The sequence below is a fragment of the Eublepharis macularius genome, chromosome 3 (assembly GCF_028583425.1).
Source record: "Eublepharis macularius isolate TG4126 chromosome 3, MPM_Emac_v1.0, whole genome shotgun sequence".
NCBI lineage: Eukaryota > Metazoa > Chordata > Lepidosauria > Squamata > Eublepharidae > Eublepharis > Eublepharis macularius.
The window spans coordinates 134430721-134454888 of NC_072792.1; the positions used below are offsets into that span (position 1 = coordinate 134430721).

Consider the following 24168-nt stretch of genomic DNA (forward strand, 5'->3'; position numbering starts at 1 on the left):
AGGCTCAATAGTAACCAATCTGAATCAGGCTCAATAGTAACCAATTTATACTTGAAGAAATCACTCCCACTTTTACAATAACCAATACAATGTAAGCAGCGAGAATCCTTTGTTTGCATGAACTATATACAAGTATCTACTTTTGAGTGCAGCGATTGGACTACAAAGCAATAGTTCTGATTGGCTGTGCCGGCACTCAAACACCAATAGCTTTGTAGGCCTCAGGAGCCTCAGGAGCCTTCGTTCTACTCAAGCAATACATAACATCAAACTTCACCTTATACAAATTTAAGGCACTTCTGCTCTTGCTGCATTGCTTTCTGTGTTTTCCCTGATGTTTCCCCAAGGAGCCAAAGAAGACATAGAAAGAGAGATCTATTTCCCCAGGCCTGTTTCCACCAATGTTGAAAAATGTGAGGGGGAGGCTATTCTCCAGCCTATTGTCTTCTGTTCCCATAGCTGTTTTCTTATTCCCCAGAATATGAGGGACCCAATTCCATACAGTACTGCTGCTTGTTCAGATCTCCCAGTACATGTACCTGGTCTCTCTCTCAGATACTTTCTAACATGATCACTTAAATATATGGCTCAGGCAAATGACTGGAATAGGATAAATGAAATGAAGAAAGGCTTTATAGAAACTTACTTCTTGAGAGAATGACCATGGGGGCGTATTCACATGTGTGTTTGGTATTAAGCAAGAGGAGAACCAATTGATGCCAAGATTGTGCTCCTGTGTGCCACATTTCTTAGACTCACCTTGTACCCTGCAATGGATTATAGAGATGATGGCCATGGTCAAGCCTTGGAAAGTCCACATTGAACAAAGACCCTTCTTTACCTAGGACCCAAAAAAAGATGTACATTATGAATGCACAATCAGTCTGTTTCCTGGTTCAATGCTCTGCCATTTGGGTTTTGAGTATAGCCCAATATGTAATGCAGAAAGAGGATTCTGTAAGAATTCAATTACAGTTTGTTTATTAAAATACATATATCCTTCCTTTGCTTTATGGGTCAAAATTGCTTACTAGGGATCTTCAAACTTGGTCACAGTAGAGCAGAAGACATCTCTTCTCACCTTCTCAAGTGTAACTAAGAACTGATAAATGGAAAGCCATTGTCCACTGTCCTACATCCTTTCTTGCAGATTTCATACATGGACATTTTTCTGTCTGGCTTGTCATGAGTGAGAGATTACCTAGCCTTGATTCACTTCATGTATAAAATCTAAGAAGCCACAACTGAAAAAGGAAGATGAAGTAGAATGAGGAGTGAACCAACAAGCCTAAAATGTGTCCACCTCACAATCCACAACAGGAATCTGAACTGAACACTTTTCCTTCAGGAGATCTTTTTTCAATTGAAATTAATAATCCCCAAAAGGAAGCCCCTCAGAGGTACCTGCAGCAAGCTCTTCCTCTCCCCTACAAAATCAAGTGAGGTAAACAGGAAAGGGAGCTGGACAGTGCTGTGTTAATTTTCATATTTTTGCATAGACTTACAGACTGGTAGCTAATTCATGTAGAAGCTTGGCAACATAGAAGCTCTCTCTATATCTTTACAGTTGTTTTAACTGCCCTGGATGAGTGGACAAAATATTACTATTTGTAATACTCAGAGTGTCACAATTTTTAAAGGTGTGCTATCCTCACAGACTGGATTTACATACTTGTACACGAAGGAAGATGTCGGGGGATTTAAAAGGGGCAAAGTAGGCATGTTTAGGAGAAATCCGAGTTATTTTCAGACAGTAAAATTCCTCAGTTTGGTACATCCAATCCTGAACTGAGTTAGGAGAAGCTATCCAGCACAATTTTTGAACTGTTTGTGGCTTGTAATTATTATTTTTTCCTAATTTTTGTATCTTACCATATATATTTAGACTCACAGTTAGCAATGGAACATGGAGCAAGGACATAACAAAATAAAGACATAACATAACAAAATAAAAACAATGCAAAAATTAAAAACGTATATGCCAGAAAAGTTCACCCTCTTCTAAGTGCCCTCTGAAATAGAACTGTCTTGTATGCATTCCTCAGTCTAGCCTAATAAGGCACCCTCACACCCATCCTGGCAGGCCGTTTCAGAGGACTACTGCTCTCCCTGTGCTCCACGGTGGCAACGTCACTCATCTGAACAGAGCCTTCGGCAGGCTTTGTCCTGCAAACGGGCAAAATTAAGAACACACATTCTCTGTTGTGGCCCCCAACTTGAGGAATGGCCTACCTGATAAGGTTAGGAAGACTCCCTCTCTCTTGGCTTTCTGCAAACTATGCAAAACTGAATTATTCAGGAGGGGCTTTTTTATACAAGTGGGAGGGCTGTACTGTAACAAAATGGTTCAGAAAGATGTTTTGGTAAAGGTTTATAGACTGTACTACTGTGTACAGGTTGTTTCTGTAAGTATGTTCTTACTAGGTAATTTCTACATTTTTTAATGTGTCATGATGAGATTGCTTATGCTTTATTTCAGTTTAGGTCTGTCTCAGATTTCTGCTTGCTTATGCTTTGTTTCTGCAGTATTTCAGCTCTGTACCAGATTTCTGTTTGTTTTCAAATTTTCTGCAATCTGTATCCTACTGTATTGTTTATTGAGTGTCCCAACTATTGCTCATACTGACTTACACTATGTAATCTGCCTTGAGTCTGAGTGAGAAAGGCAGACTATAAATAACATACGTTAAAACTAAAATATAGTCCATAATAGAGATGGGCATGAACCGAAATATGAACCAAATCATTTCATTAATGATTTGGAGTTGGGAGTAAGCTGTGAAGTGGCTAAGTTTGCGGATGACACTAAATTGTTCAGGGTGATGAGAACCAGGGAGGATTGAGGCACTCCAAAGGGATCTGTCGAGGCTGGGCGAGCAGGTGTCAACGTGGCAAATGAGGTTCTACGTGGCCAAGTGCAAAGTAATGCACATTGGGGCCAAAAATCCCAAATATAAATACCCAATGATGGGGTCCAAACTGGTGGAGACTGACCAAGAGAGAGATCTTGGAGTCGTGGTAGATAACTCACTGAAAATGTCGATACAGTGTGTGATGGCAAAAAAAAAAGGGCCAACGCTATGCTGGGGATTATTAGGAAGGGAATTGAAAACAAATCAGCTAGTATCATAATGCCCCTGTATAAATTAACGGGACAGCTTCATTTGGAATACTGTGTACAATTCTAGTCACCACACCTCAAAAAAGATATTATAGCACTGGAAAAAGTGCCGAAAAGGGCAACATTTCCCCTACGAAGAAAGGTTAAAGCGCTTGGGGCTCTTTAGCTTGGAGAAACGATGACTGAGAGGTGACATGATAGAGGTTTACAAGATTATGCATAGGATAGAGAAGGCAGAGAAAGAAGTATTTTTCTCCCTTTCTCACAATACAAGAACTCATGGGCACTCAAAGAAATTGCTGAGCAGTCGGGTTAAAACGGATAAAAGGAAGTACTTCTTTACCCAAAGGATGATTAACACATGGAATTCACTGCCACAGGAGGTGGTGGCAGCTTCAAGCATAGACAGCTTCAAGAGAGGATTGGATAAACAATATTGATTGTAACTTTACCTTTGAAGATTATGAAAAGTAATAGAATTATAGGGAATATTGTATGAATTAAAGGGTTCAAGTGCTGTTGGGGGTCTGAAGGGAGGGGAGGGGAAGGGTGGGTTGGGGCGAATTGGTACTTCGTAGAAAAAAGAGATAGTGAAGTTTATATGTCTTTTTGTTTTCAACCTATCCAATAAAATGTTTTGTTTTTGTTTTTTTTAAAAAAGAGAGGATTGGATAAACATATGGAGCAGAGGTCCATCAGTGGCTATTAGCCACAACGTATAGATGAAACTCTCTGTCTAGGACAGTGATGCTCTGTATTCTTGGTGTTTGGGGGGTGCAATCAGAGGGAGGGCTTCTAGTGGCCCTTCCCTACAGGAAGACCTCCTGATGACACCTGGTTTTTTGGCCACTGTGTAACATAGAGTGTTGGACTGGATGGACCATTGGCCTGATCCAACATGGCTTCTCTTATGTTCTTATGTTCAAAGTTTGTCACGAACCAGGCCGGTTCATGGTTTGTGAACTGGAGGTTAGAGCCCATTTCTGATGAACTGCCATGAACTTTAGGGTGGTTTGTTTGGTTCATTTTTCAGTTAGTCACTGCAGACAGCTTGGCATCGATCGATCAGTTTCCTAGGCAATGGGGGATGGACTTTCTGCAGACCTTCTGCTGACCCGGAAGTGACCTTCTGCTGACTCAGAAGTGGTGATTTACTGGCCCAGAAGTGATGTTTTCATGAACCAAACGAACCGGTTTGCAAACCAGGGCAGGTTCGTGAAAGTTCAAGGTTCGTGAAAGGTGACGAACCACGAACTGCATGGTTCGTTTTTTTCTGGTTCGTGCCCATCTCTAGTTCAAAATTTAGCTGTTGCTTTATGACTAGTTCTAAGAGAGGGCACCACAAGGAGAATGCTGTCTGAGGAATCTAACTACCATATGGGATATATCAGGAGATGCAGTTCAATTGTTAATATCACCACATGCCTGCTTTGTAGCATTCTTTTAAAGAGAATGGTTTCTTAATATGTGCACACCACACTTTTGTACCATGGCCATTTCCACACAGCTTACCTTTTGCTGGGATGCAGCATGTTTTCGTGCGAAATCACACGATAACAGCATCTTCCTGGTGCGATTTCACACGAGAACATGCTGCATCCCGGCAAAAGGTAAGCCATGTGGAAACAGCCCGTGTCTTCTGTGCATGTGGAATAAGCCACATGTGATTCATGCTATGTTGATCCAAACCTTCCCCCACCCATATATGAAACATGGCCCTGATCATATCAAAAGACAATTAATGGATTTGGATGGCATGTGAGAAATGGGTGTCAAATTTGTTCTGGTTGTGGATAAGAGGGAGGTTTTTTTTTATGTAGGCTATGATAAACTTCTATTAAAGGTATCAAAATCCCTGATCTTCTATTTCAACCCCTCTTGAATTCCCATTATGTGGAGCCTGATTGTGGCTTTTGGGAACATAAATTCAGTGGAACTCTTTTTCTGAGCCTTGGAGCTATAATTGAGCTCCAGAAAGCCCCTGTCTCAAAATAAACATGATAACGATTAGGAAACAGATTTCTCATAGAAAGAAAATGAGGAAAAGGTAGAGATTTTCACTACAGAATCAGTGACGGAAGCATCTGGCATAAGAACAACAAGAAACAATAGAGCTTTATAGTATGTCTCAGAAGGAGGAGGGGTCCCGGCGGGGGGAGAGAGAAAGAGAAGTTGGAAATGCCTGCCATAAAGCCAGTGAATGTTTGTAAGTGGCTCAATTAAATAAGTGTTATCCTGGGATACAGCACAGAAAATATGAATACTGGCAGAGAAAAGGAGAGGTTTTTTCCACGGAAGAATTCACAGTGAAGTAAAATGTCTTTCTGCAATCTTGAAGCCCTTGCCTGTGAAGTCTGTAGCTGTACAGTTGCACCAAGTGGTAATTTGTAGCTGTGAATGAGTTACAATTTTAATAATCTCATGCTGGATTTTCATATCAATCAACATTAGTTCAGATACTATGTCACACAATCCATTTATTTCAATGGAATTGTCATCTGTATAATAGTTCTAAACCATGGCTGTGTGAGACAAAATTGTGTACCTGTCTGACTTTTTCCTCTTGTTGTTCCTTCCTAGAGTCTCTTTCAGCCCTCCTCCATTGCTGAGACATTTTTCTGCCTAGAGAAAGTGGACACTGGAATCTGGCATACACAATCTTGTGTGTTGAAATTCATGCCATACTTAAAAATCAAATCCATTGATTTAAATAGAATAATGCATTTAGGATTCAGAGGAGTTAGCCGTGTTAGTCTGTAGTAGCAAAATCAAAAAGATGCCCTCCATGCATCTGACGAAGAGAACTGTGATTCTCGAAAGCTTATGCTACAATAAAATTGGTTAGTCTTAAAGGTGCTACTGGACTCTTTTTGATTTTGCATTTAGGATTATTTATTTTACAGAATTTACATCCTGCCTAACCCTCATAAAGGCCACCAACGCTAACACGTTATGTAAAGATAAAGATTACCATCTCTCTCCCATTTTTCCAGATCTCTTTAGACAGTGGACCATGGTCAAATGAGCAATATAACTGAGAATATTTTTAGGATGCTAAAGAATATTTTTTGGCTTGCTAAATGTTTGTGAATCAACCCTTTTATAAAAGCAAACAGAATTGCGTTGTCTGGATAAAGAGGAGTCTTCTGCCACCTTAAAGACTAACCAGATTTTCCCCCGCCCCTGCATTCATGGACATGACATCTGAGGAAGTGAGTTCTTGTTCATGAAAGCTTCTGCTGGAATAAAATCTTGTTAGCCTCTAAAACGCCCTTAGATGTCTATTTATTTTTGCTGCAACAGATTAATACGGCAATTCCTTTGTTCTTTGAATGTGTTAATACTCTTCAGCAGATGAGCTGGGTCCCAAAACTCACACACAGCCCAACTCGGGGCTCCGCCTGAAATCTTCTGAACCTCCACTTTGGGGATTTTTTTAAAAGGAAAAAAGTAGAGCAGAAAAATGCATAGGATGGACAAAGCAAAGGGGAACACCGAGGCAAGGAAACAGAAGAACAGAATTGAGCATGGACGTTTTTAAAAGATTTTTAAAATACTTTTTCTGAAAGTTAATTTCTGCTTTTACTTTTATTCTGTTTTGCCTTTCGTTTTGGAGTGAGCAGTCCTTTCTCTCTTCATCTTAAAATCATTATCTGAACCTGGCTTTTGAGAATGGAACATCCCTTATATCCTTTTCGATGAATGACCATCAAAATGCCAGTTAGGAGTATCTGACGAAGAGTGCTGCGGTTCTCAAAAGCTTATGCTACAATAAAGTTGGTTAGTCTTAAAGGTTCTACTGGACTTTTTACTATTTTGCAACTACAGAGTAACATGGCTAACTCCTCTAGTGCCAGTTATTCCCACAATATGGTTTAACTATGTACTTTGTGGATAATAATGGGACTTGTTAAAAAGCAATAAAAGATTGGAATTTACTCCTAGATTTCCCAGTCTTAATGGAAATTCTAGTCCATATTAGTGACTATGAATGCAAGCCCAGGAGATTTATAGATGCGGCATATATTTCCGTGGTTTCCTGCTGTGCCTGTGACTAATTTAGTGACTATATCGTTGTATGTTCCAGGCTAGCGTGATATCATCAGTACTGGATGGGAGACCACCAAGGAAGGCCATGGTTGTTACATAGAGGCAGGCAATGGCAAACCACCTCTGATGTCTCTTGCCTTGAAAACCCAAGCAGGGGTTGACAGTAGTTAGCTGCAACTTGATAGCACCCCCCTCCCCCATTTTTTTTTAAATGTTGTAACACCCAGAATAGTATAGCACTAACTAAGAGGGAGCCTATTTAAATAAAGCTTGGAAGTGATGAGAAATTAGGGTCAGTGGATTTAAAAACCACAAACAGCCATATTGTAGCTGCTTAAAATCCAAATTACTTGTGGGTCTACCAAATATCACCATGACATCTATAATATATGTTTTATTTAGTTTTGGTTGTCTTTCATTTTCAATCCCATATAATTAATGTACACAATCGCCTGAGACATTAAAAAAAAAACTTTTACATTTATACTACGCACATTTGTCTGGGAGTAAGCTCTGCTAAACACAATGGGTCTTACTTTTGAGAAGACATCTTCAGCATCAAGTGGCATAGATGTTTTCACATGTGACTAAATTTTTTAAAAAAAATCTCACATCCATATTTCAACAAATACCTCTGCATTTACGGGAAGCTGGGTTCAATCATTCTCCCGCTTCCTGCCTGACATGCATGGCCTTCATACCAAGAGCAGATGAAAGTTTCACTTTTGGTGTAACGTGTGGAAACAGTCCTACAACCAAATCCTATGCATAATGTTAGAAATAAGACTCACAGAGTTTAGTACCACTTACATTGTCGTCCTGAGCATGGTCCCCAGTAGACATGCAACCTGAGACATGACCCTGAAGAGTAATGCCGAGCCTTTCCTGCACTGCTTGAATCCAGACCATGGCAGATAAATGTAAGGTACATTCTTACAGAGCACGCTTGCCAGATGCATTATAGACTGGCTGAAGCAATGCAAATTGAAGCCTTATGACTAAAGATACCTCTCAGTTACCCACCTTTCCCTTCAGACCTGTCTCATCTCCCATCTGCAGGGAGAGAACCAAATAACCAGGACTGTGCCTAGATGGATGTCTGCAAAGCAGGCAGAATATCAGCTCAGTACTTACAGTGGGATGCATGCTACTGCAATGGGAGAAGGAGAGTGCGTCCGAGAGCAGCCACTGGTTCCAGCTAAATAACGGAGGACCAAGAAAGAAAAACAAAACAGGAGTTGGAATGAAAAGCACTGCACAGGGTCTAGCTTTCTGGAGAAATAAAAATCTTCACTGTGCTCCTCCCACAGCAAAGTTGATGGGATAAGGGCTCTCAAGCAGCACTTCCTATTTCAGCGTTCAGTAGAATAATCACACAAGCCTACCAGTTTCTTCATTCTTGTGGGGAGGAGAAAGGCTGAAAAGCATCCTTTTAACATTAATTAACTATTTTATATATTGGAGACATGTAAACATTAAAAAGAAGCCAGAGCATACATGCATATAGTTGGAAACAGTGGTTTTGCATTACTATACTTTTAAAACAGTTTCCATCATAGAGTTGATTGGACGTTCTGGATTCTTTCACCAGGAAGGATTTGGGGTGGGATGGTGTATACAAAGGAAAGGAAAGGACTTTTGAATAAGTCTTGTAAAAAATGCTCAGAAAGATTAATAGGAGTCTTGGAGAGGAGAGTGCCTTTCCAAAAAACATACCTTAAATACAAACCCTAGAGCATCACTACAGTTGTAATACTATTCTGTTTATCATGAAAATCCATGTATTTTTGCCATTTATCAGCAACTCCTAGAGTCCATGAGTACTGGGATGTTATAAAATAAAGTGAACTCTTTCATTTTATGGAGCTAGGATAATAATCCAAGAAAATCCTAGACTCAATGCTGGTAAACTTATAAAGAAAGGAAAGACCTAAATGTAATGAATAGAAAAAGAGAGGGATTTTTTTTGTCTGTGTCCTGAAAACAGGTTTCACAATTACCCATCCACAGTAGAAATGTAATTTAGCCCAGGCTTAGAAAGGGCTCCTTTTTGCTTTCTGCATTTTCTATATCAAGTGATAATTTGCTTGTTTGAAATGACCATCACAGATCAAAGGCAGCAGAGTCATCATAAAAAAGCAAGACCAATCCTTTTTTAATGGCAACAATTCATTCATTTATCTACAAGTCTTGGAGCAATGAACATTTATATGTAGGTTAGCTCTGAAACAACAAAGTAATGAAAAAGAATGACCTTGCCAAATGACTCTTGACGTGTTATTCTTACAATTACCACCAGCATTGATGAAGCTCACTGGGAAACCTTGGGCCAGTAACACACACTCAGCCTAGCCTGACCCACAGGGATGTTATGAATATAAAATGGAGGAGAGGAGAATGATGTAAACCCCTTTCGGTCCCCACTGTGAAGAAAGGCAGGGTATAAATGAAATAACTAAAATAAATACATAAATTGATCAGAATTTTCAGTAACATCTCTAACATTTGCTATTACCAAAGGCTGCGACGATGTCATTAAGACTGTAATCCTTGGAACACTTTTCTGGACGTAAGCCCACTGAATAAAATGGGGCTTACATCTGAGTAGAATATGCTTAGGATAGCTCCCTAAATATCTTGTTCTGGATCATATCTTGGATTAACGTATATTTTAATTTGTAAACTGCTGTTAAAGCTAATGGCTAAACAAAGTAAACCTAAATAATTATTAGAATTGTCATTCTACTAGTACAGTTCTCAAGATTATTCCTTGTTGAGGAATGTAGCCTCCTAATTGCATACAGTGTAGTGCGCACAGTACCTTTTTAAAATCACACTAGCCACCCTGAGGTTCTCTGGCCTAGCAAAGTCAGAAGAAGTGCCAATCAAGCTCATGTTCGGTACCAGAGCCTCTTAACTAAAGCACAGATTCCCATCAGATTTGCCAGTTTTAGCTCAGCAGCACTTAAGTAAAAGGAATTATCTTATTCATAGATCAAATATCTTCAAATAATGGCTTTAAAAGCATATTAATTTGAGTGTGTGTCTAGAATCTGATGAAGGGAGCTCAGACTCTCAAAAACTTTTTCCTCTTTTTCTAGCAGGAGCGCTGAATTTGTAAAACATTCTATGTCGAGATGTTTTGACATTCATTTTGTCCCCGTTCTGTTTGTTTGCTTCAAACGAAGTGCTGTTCATTATGCAAAAAACAATTATTTTAACAATTGCTTTTATAAAAACATTTCATGAATATTTTAGTATTGTCTTTGATAATAAAATTATTTTTTAAAAAAGCTTACACCCTGAAAATCTTGTTGGTCTCTTGAAGTTGGTAACTCTAGACACAGGAGGAAATGGGCAAGCAGTCATTTATCCCTATAAGCAGTAGCAGCCCTCACCTGTGTTCATAAGTGGCACATAAATCATAGAAAAGTTGAATGTTACTGTAAACAAACCTTCCTGCATGATCATTACTTCAAAAACTTAGTGCAGCCATATACATAGGGGGCAGGGGCTCAAAAACATGGATTCAGTTTAATTTTTAATGTGTCACAAGGCTCTCTTGTGCTTTCTTACCTATGCTGTGTTGCAGTTCCCAGAAACACCAGAAGATGGCAGCAGAACAACAGAACTCCAAACTGTCAGCAGCAAAACTAATTACTCTTATCATTCTTCCTAGACCATCTTTCAAACAACGAAAGATAAATTGTCTGATGATACCACTTTTACTAGTCCTGTTTTTTAATGCCATTAATTATCACATACGTGAATGCACAAAGCTACCATACTGAGTCTAACAAAGGGAGCTCTGACTCTCAAAAGCTCATACCCTGGAATTCTAGTTGGCCTTTAAGATGCTACTGGTCCAGAATCTTGCACATCTATCAAGGTCAGCATTGTCCACTTGGACTAGCAGCAGGCCTCTAGGGTCTCAAACTAAGGTCAGATCTATCCTCAAAGAAGCAATGACTGCAGTTATTTTACCTTGCACCGCAGGTCACTGGGACAAATAATAATTTCATTCTTTCTTCCAGCAGCACTTTTTACATGCTGCCTGCTTATGCTTTGCCTTATGCTTTGCCTTGGTTGTCTTCTTTTGGTTTGGAGAGAGAGATTGAATTACATATTTACTATTTATTTAGTTGCATACTTTTATTTATTTTACAAAATTTATACTCTGCCTTTCTGTCCTTATAATAGCCACCAAGGTGGCTAACAAATTAAAAACATACCAAATAAAATCTCATCTTAAGTATTATTAAAACCAACAAAAATACATCGTTAAAACAATTAAAACCAGAGATAAACTTCATATACAACAGCATTAAAAATGTAAACATTTGGCAGGAAAGAAGGATTACACAGCCAAGGTAAATTGGATTACCACTTTTATTGGCCAACACAGACAGCAAAAGAACATAGGCTAGGATCCACATGCAGATGTTCTATCTATGCACAGGAGCTTCACAGGGGTGCCTTGTGCCTCACACCCCCTTCCCAGTTGGAAGACCTTCAGAGTACCATCCTATGAAGCATGAGCAGATGCTGTCAGAAGAAAAAAAAACCTGGCCATGCAGCACCATCAAATGCAGAACTGTTTGGAACCCAGCCATAAGATGGGCAAGTCCTATCCTGTCCACTTTGTAAAAATGTATATCTGGGCAAGAGAAGATATTTACAGATAAAAGAATTTGAAGGGGTATGAGTGCTGCTGCATATTACATTGTCTTCTATTTTGATTGCGTTTCTTTCCCACATTATTACAAGAACTCAGGGTACACCCTAACCATATCTCATTTTCAAAACAACACTGATACATATATATACACACATATATACATATATATATACATATACACCTGAATTTAATTGGTAATATGAAGCTATTTATTTCTTATTTATTTATTCAAAAGGGGAAACAGTATAATCAATAGAACAGCCATAAAATCAAATGAACATAAACAATAAAACAAGTAGGTAACAAGTAGTAATAGTGAATCTTATTGGTATACTCAGCAATCAAAACTCAGTCTCGTTTTTAAGGCCCTCTGACATGAGCTGAGGTGTCTGGATCTCACAATTTATTTCAGCATTTTTGTAACGTGGATACGATCAAATCAAAGACCTTCCAGTCTCTGTCTTAATCTTAAAGTCAAGCTTAGAGATGGGCACGAACAGCAATACGAACAAACAAAAGCCATGAACAGCCCAATCTGCTGTTCACGAACAAGCTGTTCATGAGGCCCCATTCTAAACGAACAGGTGGTCATTGCAAGCCTCGTTTGTTACTGTTCGTCTTGCTGTTCATCAAGCCAGACAGTCTGGCACCTGCAATCAATTCCCTGGCAACTTAGGCAGGAATTGTCTGAACTCTGTCTGCTGCTGCCCTGGAAACCCCAATCTAAGCCCATTTTAGCTTGATAGGCAGGTCTTCCTTTCAAGTGTGGAGCTCCAAATTTGTTACAAGGGAGCAAAGAGCAGGGGGGAGGGGGGTCCCAGCACTAGCTTTGGAAAGGGAGAGACAGTTGCTGTTGGCATTTTGATAGAGAGAGTGCATTGGAACTTGAATTTTCTTTGTGTGTACCTCTTCAAGTTCCAGGGCTGCTGCCAGGCTCTGGGACAAGCTGTTATTTATTATTGGTACCTTTCCTGCTGCCTGCCTCAGGTCAGGTTTCTGGGAGTGGTGCAGTAGGGATCTTAACTTGGATGACGGCTGGAGGAGAGCCTGCTGGCCCCCACGAACAGCCAACCATGAACATGTTCGTGAACAGGGCCATGTTCATGGTTGTTCGTGAGTCCCTCTTCATGGATGGCAATGAACAACCAACACCATGTTCAGTTTTTTTCCTGTTCATGCCCATCTCTAGTCATGCTTTCAAATAATCTAGTACAACAAAAACAAGAACAGTGGCACCTGGCCCAACAAGATTTTTCAGGGTATAAGCTTTTGAGAGTCAAAGCTCCCTTCTTCAGACACCAGGGATGAACAGCTGTTCTACTGCAGACCAACATGGCTCCCTAACTGGAAAGAACAGGAAAATGATTTTTAAATTCTAGTGGCCACAGTGTGGCAGAAAGAAATGTATTCTGTTTTGATTATTCTACATGACTTGAGTACATTTTAAAATAAATAACTACTGAATTTTAATATACAATTTAGCTTATTTATTGCATAAATGCTTATAAATGCAAAGGTCTGAGTGTATTTCATAAAACTGGAGCTCATGTGAAGTTTCATCTCACAAGAAGCTTTTATTCTTTAAATTCTTCATCCACCCAGAAAGTTTTCTTGGTGAAGGGGTTTCACTGGGGCTTGTTTTCTTGTACAGGAATAGCTTCCACATGTTACATTTCCTATACATATTGGAAGAACCTGAAGAAGAGCAGGATAATAATTTCAGGATACAAATAAGTGGAAGATCGCTCCAGAATCAGAATGTGCATGCAAATTGCGCATGCAAATTGCAAATAGAAGTCTTCTAAAGACACGAGAAACCAGCATAATTAATCAGTATGGATGGGAGGACATTCTAAATTAAGGGTCCATCTAGAAGCTCTAGTTCAGAACATCATTTTTAGAGTGATCACCACCCACCAGAAGTCTCTGAGAAGGTTTATATGCATGTAATGAAGGAGACATCTCCCCAATTTGCTCTTTGTCCCTAGCATCTAGTATGAAGACATATTGGCAATGAATGCGGAGGCTGCATTTAGTGATCATGAGTGACTCACAGCCATTGACAGATTCATGACAGTTGAATCTCTGCAAATGATGAGAAGCATCCTTTGTCCTTAATTTCCTTCACTCTTGAAAGGTTGAACCCCATAGCTTTGTGGCTTTGGGGCTAAGTTCCTAATAAGTTTTTGTCCAGCGAATCGCTGCTTCCCACTCTTTTTAAAAATAGTCTTACCATGCGTAGAAGATCTTGCTTTTTGCTCCTGCAGTTGTAGATGGAAAAAGTCAGTAGCCCCAGGATGAACATGACAACCAATATGCAGAAAGAGACAATCAGAGGAATTCTTGGGACTTTCCTTTTTGCTGCAGAGAAAGAAGTACATGAGAGGGGACGGGCAGGAGAGGGGGCAGAAAAAGCCGTGGTGGGAGGAGGGCATTGCTAAAAACATTTTGTTCAATCAGAATCTTAGTGGATGTCTTCACAAATGCATTTTCATGCATTAGACCTGTGCCTGTGATGTGCTGTGAACCAGTGCTTTAGTAGCACGATCAGCCTAGAAAAGATTATCTGCATTATAGACTGATGTGAATAATTGTGGTTTTGGCAGCTGCTTAAAATCAGAAGTTGCTGATAGGCATGTTCTTCCTCAATCTATAAACATACGTGGTTGATTTGAAAACAATTAATCTTTATGAGCAGTACTACTATGGATCCAAAAAACAGAGATTTTTTTTATTGTAGTTCCTCTTCCTTTATATTGGGATTTATTACACATGAGAATGAATTCGCCTTTATTCTACTCACAAAGAAATTTAGCTTCTGCTCTTTAACTGCAAAGATGCTGTGTAGTTGGTCACATCTCCCCCAAGATCCAGAATCAGCTGCTTTTTGTTTTAGCAGAAACTAGGACAATCACGACACAGTGCTTTGGAGACATTGCATCTGTTCTACCCAGCGCTAAAAATATAGACATGTGGCATAAAAAGCACTGGTGTGAGACCTAAAAGACCATCGACCAGAGATGTGCAGTTCAACTTTGCCATGGTTAGAACTTAGGGGCGGGGGGGGGCATGGTTCACTGGCAGAGAATCTGTTTTGTGTGCAGAAGGTTCCCTGTCCAATCCCTGCCTATTCAGTTCAAAGGATCAGTAATAGGCAGCGGAAGGTGTCTCTAGACTCTCTGCCTTGGAGAGCTGCTGGCCTCGATAGTCTAGTCTGATGGTATAAAGCAGCTTAACATGTGCTCAATATTCTGAATATTTCCAGAATTTCAAAGTCCAAATTTTTACAGTTAGAATCCTTTTGATCCATAAAGAAAACAAGCTAGGCTGCCTGATAAATGAAAGTGAAAAATATTTTCCCCAGCAGCTTAGGATGGGTTGCCTGGGAAATGAAAGTGAAGTGTATTTCCCAGACAGCCTGGAAAGAGGGCGAGACGGTCGCTTTGAAAGAACTAGCCCCCCCAGGTTATACGGTCCTCCACCAGTCCCGGACAAGTGGTCGGGGGGGAGGCGTGGCTTTGCTCATTCGGGAGTCTTTCTCCTTCAGACCACTCCCCACCCCAAAAATTACTGGCATTGATTGTGTGGGCCTAGTGTTGGACGCCGAGGAGAGGTTGGCAATATGCGTGGTGTACCGACCGCCTACTGCACCTGCATCTTCCCTGTCTGGTCTCTTGGAGGCGGTGGCCAGCTGGGCCTTGGAATTCCCGAAACTTTTGGTTCTCGGGGATTTCAACGTCCATGCTGACGACGATGCCTCCATGCAGGCCATTGACCTGGTGTCCTCCATGGCGGCCCTAGGACTCTCCCAGTTTGTTTCGGCTCCCACACATCAAGCAGGTCACACGCTGGATTTGATTTTTGGGGCAGGGATGATGGTGGTCTTGGATGCCTATGATGCAGTGCCATGGTCAGATCACTTTGTTCTGAAGGCTCGTCTGAGCATGCCGCTCCTTTCCCGGGTGGGCGGAGAGCGGATTTACGCTCGCCCGCGGAGGCTTATGGATCCAATTGGTTTCCAGGCGGCTCTGCGGGATCCGATGCCCCCTGGCAGTACGTTAGATGAGCTGGTGGATGATTGGCATGGCCGTCTTTCCGAAGCCATCGACGCTATTGCCCCCTGCCGTCCTCTCCGAGCCCGCAAACGGGTAGCTCCTTGGTTTACCGAGGAGCTTCGCCAGATGAAGCAGTCTCTGAGACGACTAGAGCGAGTGTGGAGGCGGGGGCGCGACGAAGAGGCAAGAACATCTTATAGGACGTTTATGAAAGCCTATGAGGTGGCAGTGAAAGCAGCAAAGAGGGATTTCTTTGCTGCTTCCATTGCATCCGCTGGCTCACGCCCGGCTCAATTATTTCAAACAGTTCGGTCCTTGGTCTCCCTCTCTCAGGGAGACCACCAAATTCTTAATTCAACTATTGGCTGCGAGGCTTTTGCGAGCTATTTTGCGGGTAAAATCTTGTCCCTTCGCCGTGGCCTGCCACCCACTGTTGATACAGTGAGGGAACTGGAGACCACTTGGCCGTCTTCTGGGTCCGTATTAGACCATTTCAGCCTGCTCTCTCAGGACGATGTGGACAGGATCCTGCAGGGGATGAGGCCAACCACCTGTCCTCTGGACCCCTGCCCATCCTGGCTGGTGAAGGCCAGCTCGGAGGGGCTACGGGACCATCTGGAGGCCATTGTTAACATCTCCCTGAGCTCTGGGGTTTTTCCAGGAGTGTTAAAGGAGGCGGTAGTGCGGCCCCTCCTGAAAAAACCATCTTTGGACCCCACTGACCCGTCCAGTTACCACCCAGTGTCGAACCTCCCGTTCCTGGGCAAGGTGATTGAGCGGGCGGTGGCGGTACAACTGCAGGAATTCCTGAATGATGCTCTAGTCCTGGACCCATTCCAGTCTGGCTTCCGTCCTGGCCATGGGACGGAGACAGCCTTGGTTGCCCTCACAGACGACCTTCGCAGGCATCTGGACCGAGGCGGGTCAGCGCTGCTTGTGTTACTTGATCTCACAGCAGCGTTTGACACGATTGACTATGATTTGTTGGCCAGCCGCCTTGCCGACGTGGGGATTAGGGGGACAGTCTTACAGTGGCTGGTCTCCTTTCTCCAGGGTCGGGGACAGAGGGTGGCGCTCGGGGGAGATCTATCGGCCCGTCACCCTTTGGTGTGCGGGGTTCCCCAAGGGGCGATACTCTCCCCAATGTTATTTAACATCTATATGCGCCCCCTCGCCCAGTTGGTGCGGAGGTTTGGGCTGGGTTGTCATCAATACGCGGATGACACCCAACTTTTTCTGTTGATGGACGGCCGGCCAGACACGGCCCCAGACAATCTGGCCAGAGCTTTGGAGGCTGTGACGGCATGGTTGAAACAGAGCAGGTTGAAATTGAACCCAGTGAAGACGGAGGTCCTGCAGCTGGGACGGGGGCTGCCAGATGTTGGGATCCAGCTCCCTGCCCTCGATGGGACACCACTGGCAACTTTGCCAGTGGTAAAGAGTCTGGGTGTGCTCCTGGATGCCTCCCTATCGATGGAGGCCCAGGTCACGGCGGTTGCCAAGTCTGCATTTTTCCATCTTCGTCAGATCAGGCAACTTGCCCCCTACCTGACGCCCCAGGACCTGGCTACAGTGATCCATGCAACGGTCACCTCCAGGCTAGATTACTGTAACTCACTCTACGCTGGGCTACCCCTGGGCCTGATCCGGAAACTACAACTGGTCCAGAATGTGGCGGCACGGGTCCTGACTGGTATACCTTACCAGTCACACATCACACCTGTCCTGCGCCAGCTGCACTGGCTTCCAGTTGAATTCCGAATCAGGTTCAAAGTGTTGGTTCTTACCTTTAAAGCCCTGAGTGGGTTGGGACCGGCATATCTTCGGGACCGCCTCTCCCTTTACGTTCCCCGGAGATCGCTCCGATCAGCGAATAAATATTTACTTGTGGTCCCCGGCCCTAAGGAAGCCCGCCTCGCTTCAACCAGGGCCAGGGCTTTTTCAGTCCTGGCCCCAGCCTGGTGGAACGCTCTGTCAATGGAAACCCGGGCCCAGCGGGACATATTATCGTTCCGCCGGGCCTGTAAGACAGAGCTGTTCCGCCAGGCGTTTGGTGATTGAAGGGGGCGGTGCCATGTCGGCCTCCCACCTTTGGGGTGGGGAAGGTTCTCCCCACCACTGCACCTTGTTAATTTGTTTTATTATTTGTATATTGATTTTAGTTTTGTTTTTATCAATTTTAACTGTTCACCGCCCAGAGCCCCTGGGATGGGCGGTATATAAATTGAATAAATAAATAAATAAATAAAATAATAAGTGTAGTGGGAGTGGGGATGACGGAAGAGCCTGTGATTGATATCTGTTTGTACTTAGAGAATGCTGAGACAGATACAAACAAGAGAAAGCACTTTCACATTAGTCCTTTCCAATTTAAAAGTGGGCACAATTGTTTTATTATCCTCCTGCTGCCCCCAATCATTTGCTATTGTTTAACATTCTGCATATGGAAGCAATCTTATTTGTGTCCCTTTCTAAGGTCCTCTCCACTTCTTACTGTATTTATTTACATACTATTTAGGAATAAGATGTAGGATTAGTAGATTCATTGATTAATTAGATTACAGATTAATATAAATATTTTTACATTTGCTGTATGTTCTTTTGAAATTAGCATAAGGGTACAGTTTGTTAGACAGATGTAGATGTTGCTTGTTTTTACTACACCTGATTTCAGTAAAAACTTTGCTTGCAAGGCAGTAATTTGTTATAAAGACATGACAGAGGATATTGGTGACAAGGGAGGGCTACAGAAACATCACCTGTGCTCACTGCAGGCCAAGGCGACTGACCCCAGACTTACTGAGCTCAGAAGAAGTCTGTCTGGAACAGAGTTACCAACTCTGGGTTGGGAAATCCTTGGAGATTTGGGGACAGAGTTTGGGAATGGAGGAGTTTGGAGAGGGAAGGGACTCAGTGGGGATGTGATGCTATAGAGCCTACGTTCCAAAGCTGCCATTTTCTCCAGAGGAGACCAGTAGTAATTGCAAGAGATCTCCAGGCCCCACCTGGACATTTACACACCAGTTGTATATTAAAACAAGAAGCATTTTAAGTTTAAACTCACCTTGTTCTACCCCATTCTCAGGTAAAGTTAACTCATGTGTAGTGTTTAAAGATGGATGTAGGATGACACAGTTGATTGAGTTCTCCCGGATATCTTTGGAGGACATGTAAGTGAAATTGCTAACAACAGTCACTGTTTGGTTTGGGTGGTAGATGACAAATTGCACTGGCTTTATCCGAATGTGTTCTGGGACCTTCCAGGTGATCACTGGAGCTGGTTTCCCTGTTGCTGAGCAGCTTATTTTTAGCATTTCATTTCCTGTGCCATCTGGACTATTAACATGCTCCACATCCAACTTGGGTTCCACTAGAGCTGTAAAACAGAAGCAATTAAACTTGAATAACATAAATAATATGTCACTAGAAATCTAGTAGATGAATTTTCTGCTTCCAAATAGCAAAAAATTGTGTGGTATTTTTCTTCACAAGTTTGCACTGTCTGCTTTCTAAGCCTTCAATCCATCCTGTCTTCCTTGTCTGCTTATGGAAAGGACTTCCACCTGGGCAATAACAGAGAGTAGTTCTTTGTGATTTCTCTCCTCCCACTGCAGATCTCCTTTTTGCCCACATATTTTGTATTGGGTCTTCTGACCTTTGGGCACACTATTCCAGGAGGCACAAAAGGAGCAGGGATGCCGGGAATTTCTCCTCAACTAGAGCAGCTCCACTCATGCTAGGTAGGTTCAAGCCCTATAACTGAACCGGTTTGGTATATGATGAAATGGAACACAGCCTGAATATGGGGAAGCAGGGTGGGAGTCTTTGGGGTCAGCTTTCCAGACAGATGGACCTTTTGCTCCCTTCAAGTTCCATTTATCTGAGGGCTAAGTCTAAGGCTGTAATGTAGTGCTCATTGACCTAGGATCACGTTTCACTGAACTTAATTCCAAGTAAACATGGATTGGATGAGGCAACATAAAATTTAGTCCTGGCACAAACCAAAGCTGCAGTATATACTGCTACAACCTAGACCAAATACTTATTCATTTTATTGTTACAAACTTGGGAGGTGGACTAGGCTGATCAAGGTTGCTGCCTGTGCCACCCAGTGAGTTTACAGGTGATGAGTGATTTGAACAGTGGAAACAGGTCTGTTTGGTCCAAGTCCCCCTCTTCTATCTGCTTACTTTTCCCAGAATAATGGCACCATCATCCAGCCCATTTGGGCCAGGCATGTAATTTTGTCCTAGTCTTTGGAAAGGGACAAGGGGCTCTATATCATATTTAAGACAAGGCTTTTGTGCCAGCTAGTTGGTGAAGCATACTTGTGTCTTCAAGTACATGGGACATTTATTATTTTATTTTTATTTATTTCATTTGTAGCCCATCTTGCTTGCTGAGACTCAAGGAAAATTACAGAATATCAAACAATCAGACAGCAGATTGTGCTAATTAGTGCAGTAGGACTAGGATTACAGACTGATCAATGGGATATGCGTGCTTCGCTGGGCAATCTGTCACTTCCACTGGCTGTCCTGAGCTCCAGCTTCCCTTAAGTCTCCTCCCATAGCCTTGCCTTTCACTTTGTCTCCCCTTCTCCATGTTCCACTCAGACTTTCTCTTGTCCCACCCTCCATTGCCCGCTGAAGTCTGCCTCTACATGGCCTTGTGTGATCACACACACTGCTCCTCTGGTGCAGCCAGACCTTCTGAATGTCAGACAACCACTGCCAGTCCCTCCAGGCTGCCTCCTTGCAGTTGGCTGCCACCTTCCTTCATCCCCATGGTTTCTGAGATGAGTGCTTGGGGATCTGTGGCTTGGTTCCCAGAGCAGCAGGTGGCTACAATTATATATTTTTGTATGCTACCTTAAGTATTTTTTATTTTGAATAAAAAGGCAGAATCGGCAGCCACCAGACTTACCTGGGGCCAGGTTGCCATCGACGGGTGGGGAGGGAGTTGAGGCATGGTGGCCGCCATGTTGGAGGGCCCACCCAGCATTTTCCGGGCGGACCCTCAGCCAAATTCCAGATTCAAATTTCTGGCCAGCCAATCAGGAGTGGCCAGGGGTGGGGCCGGCAGGAGGTGGGGCCTGGCTCTGGACCTCAGAGGCACAGTTTTCACTCAGGTCCGGCAGCTAGGTATTTATCAGGCTGCCAACCCTGCTGCTCCCCACTCCGGCTCTGGCCTGCGAACACCTACCCACTTCTCCCTTGTGCACATCTGTAATTTTCTTTCTTTCTTTGTCACAACTTTGCTGGCGGTTTGTCATTGGATTGGATCCCTTTGGGGGGAGACTGGGCCTGTGTGCCCAGGCTCCCTGGTAAGGGGATTCTCATAAGGAATCTTGGGAGTGAATGATGGAGGTGTATGCCCAGCTTGGGGGCTGCCAGGGCAGACTCACTCCAAGGTGGCAGGGGAATCACTCAGGTGTGTACACCCATGTGCTCTCCACCCTTAATGTCACTCCTTGGTTCCCCCCTTCAGTTGTGGTCTGGGAGGGTCATTGGCTGGCAGGTGGGTCAGGTGATGTTTTGGGGACCTGATCCACATGCATCACCAATGCTCCTTCATGCTGTCTCAATAAAGTTGTGGCCAGTTTTTTTCATTCCAGCCAACATGTGGGTCTGAGTTTGTCGCCGTGCTTCATCTCCCTTCCTGCACTCAGCCCTAGGTGGCAATGTAAATATCCTAAATAAATAACTTTCAAGGGTCAAATGTTTTCTTAACTGAGTTATATGTAGATAGCTATCTGACATTTATGAGATTAAAGAAACAGCTTCAAATGTACAGGAAAAAAATTCCTCACCAGAAATGCAGTTGATGGCTATCATTCCACTAAGGGCTGAGAAAGCTTAGCAACATCCTTTGGTATTTCAGAGGAAGGGGCATGGGTGATATGAAATGGCTACATATCTTGATAGAAAAGTTAAGAAATCTTGATACAAGTCCTTTCTGAAACAACAACTATAATGGTTAGAATTTATGACAGCCTTCTGAGTCGAAATATTATCCCTGTAAAACTAGTAAAGATCAAGCTGAATACAATCTATAAATCCAATCTCGCCCCCAAGTATCCACTGTTTTAAAGGTTGAGTTGGATAAGCAAAGATCTTACGGAGTAATCCAAAATGCCACAGAAATCCAATACATGTTCAGAGTTCTGTGTGAGCTTCTAAATTATTTTGAGCACTGGAGAAATGTTTTCTCTATAACTGGAAACCCTCATTATGCATCTACATCATTCCTGAGTTTGTGGGAAAGAAGACATGCCTCCATGTCACTTGGTACGGTATAAACTTTTCCGTCCCACGCTAAACCATATCAGCTCATGAATAATGATCAGTCTCCTGGATTTGTTAGTACTGAAACTAGGGTGCTAATCACTCACAACTCTTAAACAGGGTCTCTAAAGAATAAGCTAGGGGTGATACCAAAGATTTCTTGAGGTTTGTTTGTGTGTGGTTTTTTTCCAAATTTTTACATGCAGCTGCTTTGAAGATTGAAAACATAGCTTGGGAGGATGTATTTAACCCTTTCCCTCATATCCATAAATTAAACAGCCATGAGGACTATTTATTTGCATCTTCTTCCTCCCACTGAGCTGTTTGCAGTGTCAGGGGGGCTATTTAAATCATGGAAGATGCATGGAAAGAAAGGGTTAAATGCACTGTTCCCTCGTCACCTTTCCTTGTTCTTCAAAGAAACTTCATGCACATGCTTTTTTTTAAAAAAAAAAATGCTGTTAAAATCCTAATCACTGACATCATGCTGACATCATGCCACAGGTAGTTCAGGGATCTCCATTTCTATTCGTGCCTGGGAGCTCTGACTCTTGAAAATTTTGTTGGTCTCTGAGGTGCCACTGTACTCAAAACCTTGGGCCATCCGTGGCCTCTCAGCTCAACCCACCTCACAGGGTTGTTGTGAGAATAAAATGGAGGAGGGGAAAATATTGTAAGCCACTTTGGCTCCCACTGGGAAGAAAAGAGTGGTATGAAGGGAATAACACAAAATCCACCTCACTTTCATCAATAACTTACACTAACTTGAAGATGAAGGACAGAATCTTTTCCATATATTCTATGAATTGCTTACCAAAGGAATGGAAGTAATAAAATCATCATTTCTGAAGTCAAACATATTTATGTTTTTGCATAACATCATTTTATTGAAGTTTAGGGAATGACAGGATAACTGTGAAGCCAAGAGAGGTACATATTTGGCATTGGAGTGACTTACACCCTGCTATCTTGTAACACTGAGATTTGTTCCACACAACTGAGAGCAAGAACTGGGGGGTGTATGTAGATGATGCGGGGAACACTTAAATCACATTTTTACAATGTTTCAATTATTTTTCAATGTCTAAAATATCTCTTTACTTAATGCACTAGTAGTATGGAGAATGTGCAGTTACTTAAGTGTACAGAAAATATATTTCCCTACTACACTTCTTCATTGATTAATGAATCTGATGGACTGAGCTCTGATACACAGAAATTTATGCTGGAATAAGTTTTGTTAGTCTTTAAGATGCCACTGTTCTGCTGCAGCCTAAAATGGCTACCCAGCTGGAATTGATTATTAATGCACTGTTGTGCACATCTCTTCGCATGAAGGAACTGATGGAGTTGGGGGAGGGGGATATTACAGTCTTTCCCAGAGAACATGTCACTTACCATAGACCTTGAGACATGTCCTGCCTGGCATAGATCCCAAGGGAAATGTGTTAAAGATGCAGTTGTAACAGCCTTCATCCTTTAATGTTACAGCATGGAAAGTGATGGTAGAAATACTCAGCCCACTCTGAGAAATGTGCACGTGATTCTGATATTTGCCCAGGACTTTAGAGCCATGAGTCGTGCTGTAAGTAGCTATGTTAGTCTTGTCTTTCCCATGGTCCTTCTGCCAGGTAACCTGAACGACATCATAGCCTTCTGCCAGTTGACAATATAATGTCACATTTTCTCCAGCTATGGCTGTTTGAACTGTCTTGTGAATCACCTGAGATGCACCTTCAAAAAACAATAGAGAGTTGCTAAATTCTTGCAACTTTATTCTTAAGGATGACACTTCATGATAAAACAAGAAAGTTCTCATAATCAGACACACTACCACTCTACAGCCTGCCAGTTTTGTGTTAATTGAAAGTTGCTATAACTCAAGTTTGTCTAGAAATTCTATACTCCAATCTGGAAGACGTTCCCTCCTCTAATCACACATGTGTGGGAACTTCCTGTAGTTATCCATAGGTGAGA

At 42.4% G+C, this 24168-nt stretch overlaps 1 protein-coding gene across 1 annotated transcript in view; it reads right to left on the reverse strand.

Annotated features, from left to right (window-relative positions):
* CD200 (CD200 molecule) overlaps positions 1-24168 on the reverse strand; it is a 48606-nt gene that overhangs the window by 23927 nt on the left and 511 nt on the right. Inside the window, exons 2-5 of the mRNA XM_054974428.1 lie at positions 23590-23925; positions 18969-19280; positions 14083-14210; positions 760-841 (exon numbers count right to left, since the gene is read on the reverse strand). Coding sequence (XP_054830403.1) covers positions 760-841; positions 14083-14210; positions 18969-19280; positions 23590-23925 — 858 coding nt within the window. The remainder of the gene's footprint in view (positions 1-759; positions 842-14082; positions 14211-18968; positions 19281-23589; positions 23926-24168) is intronic.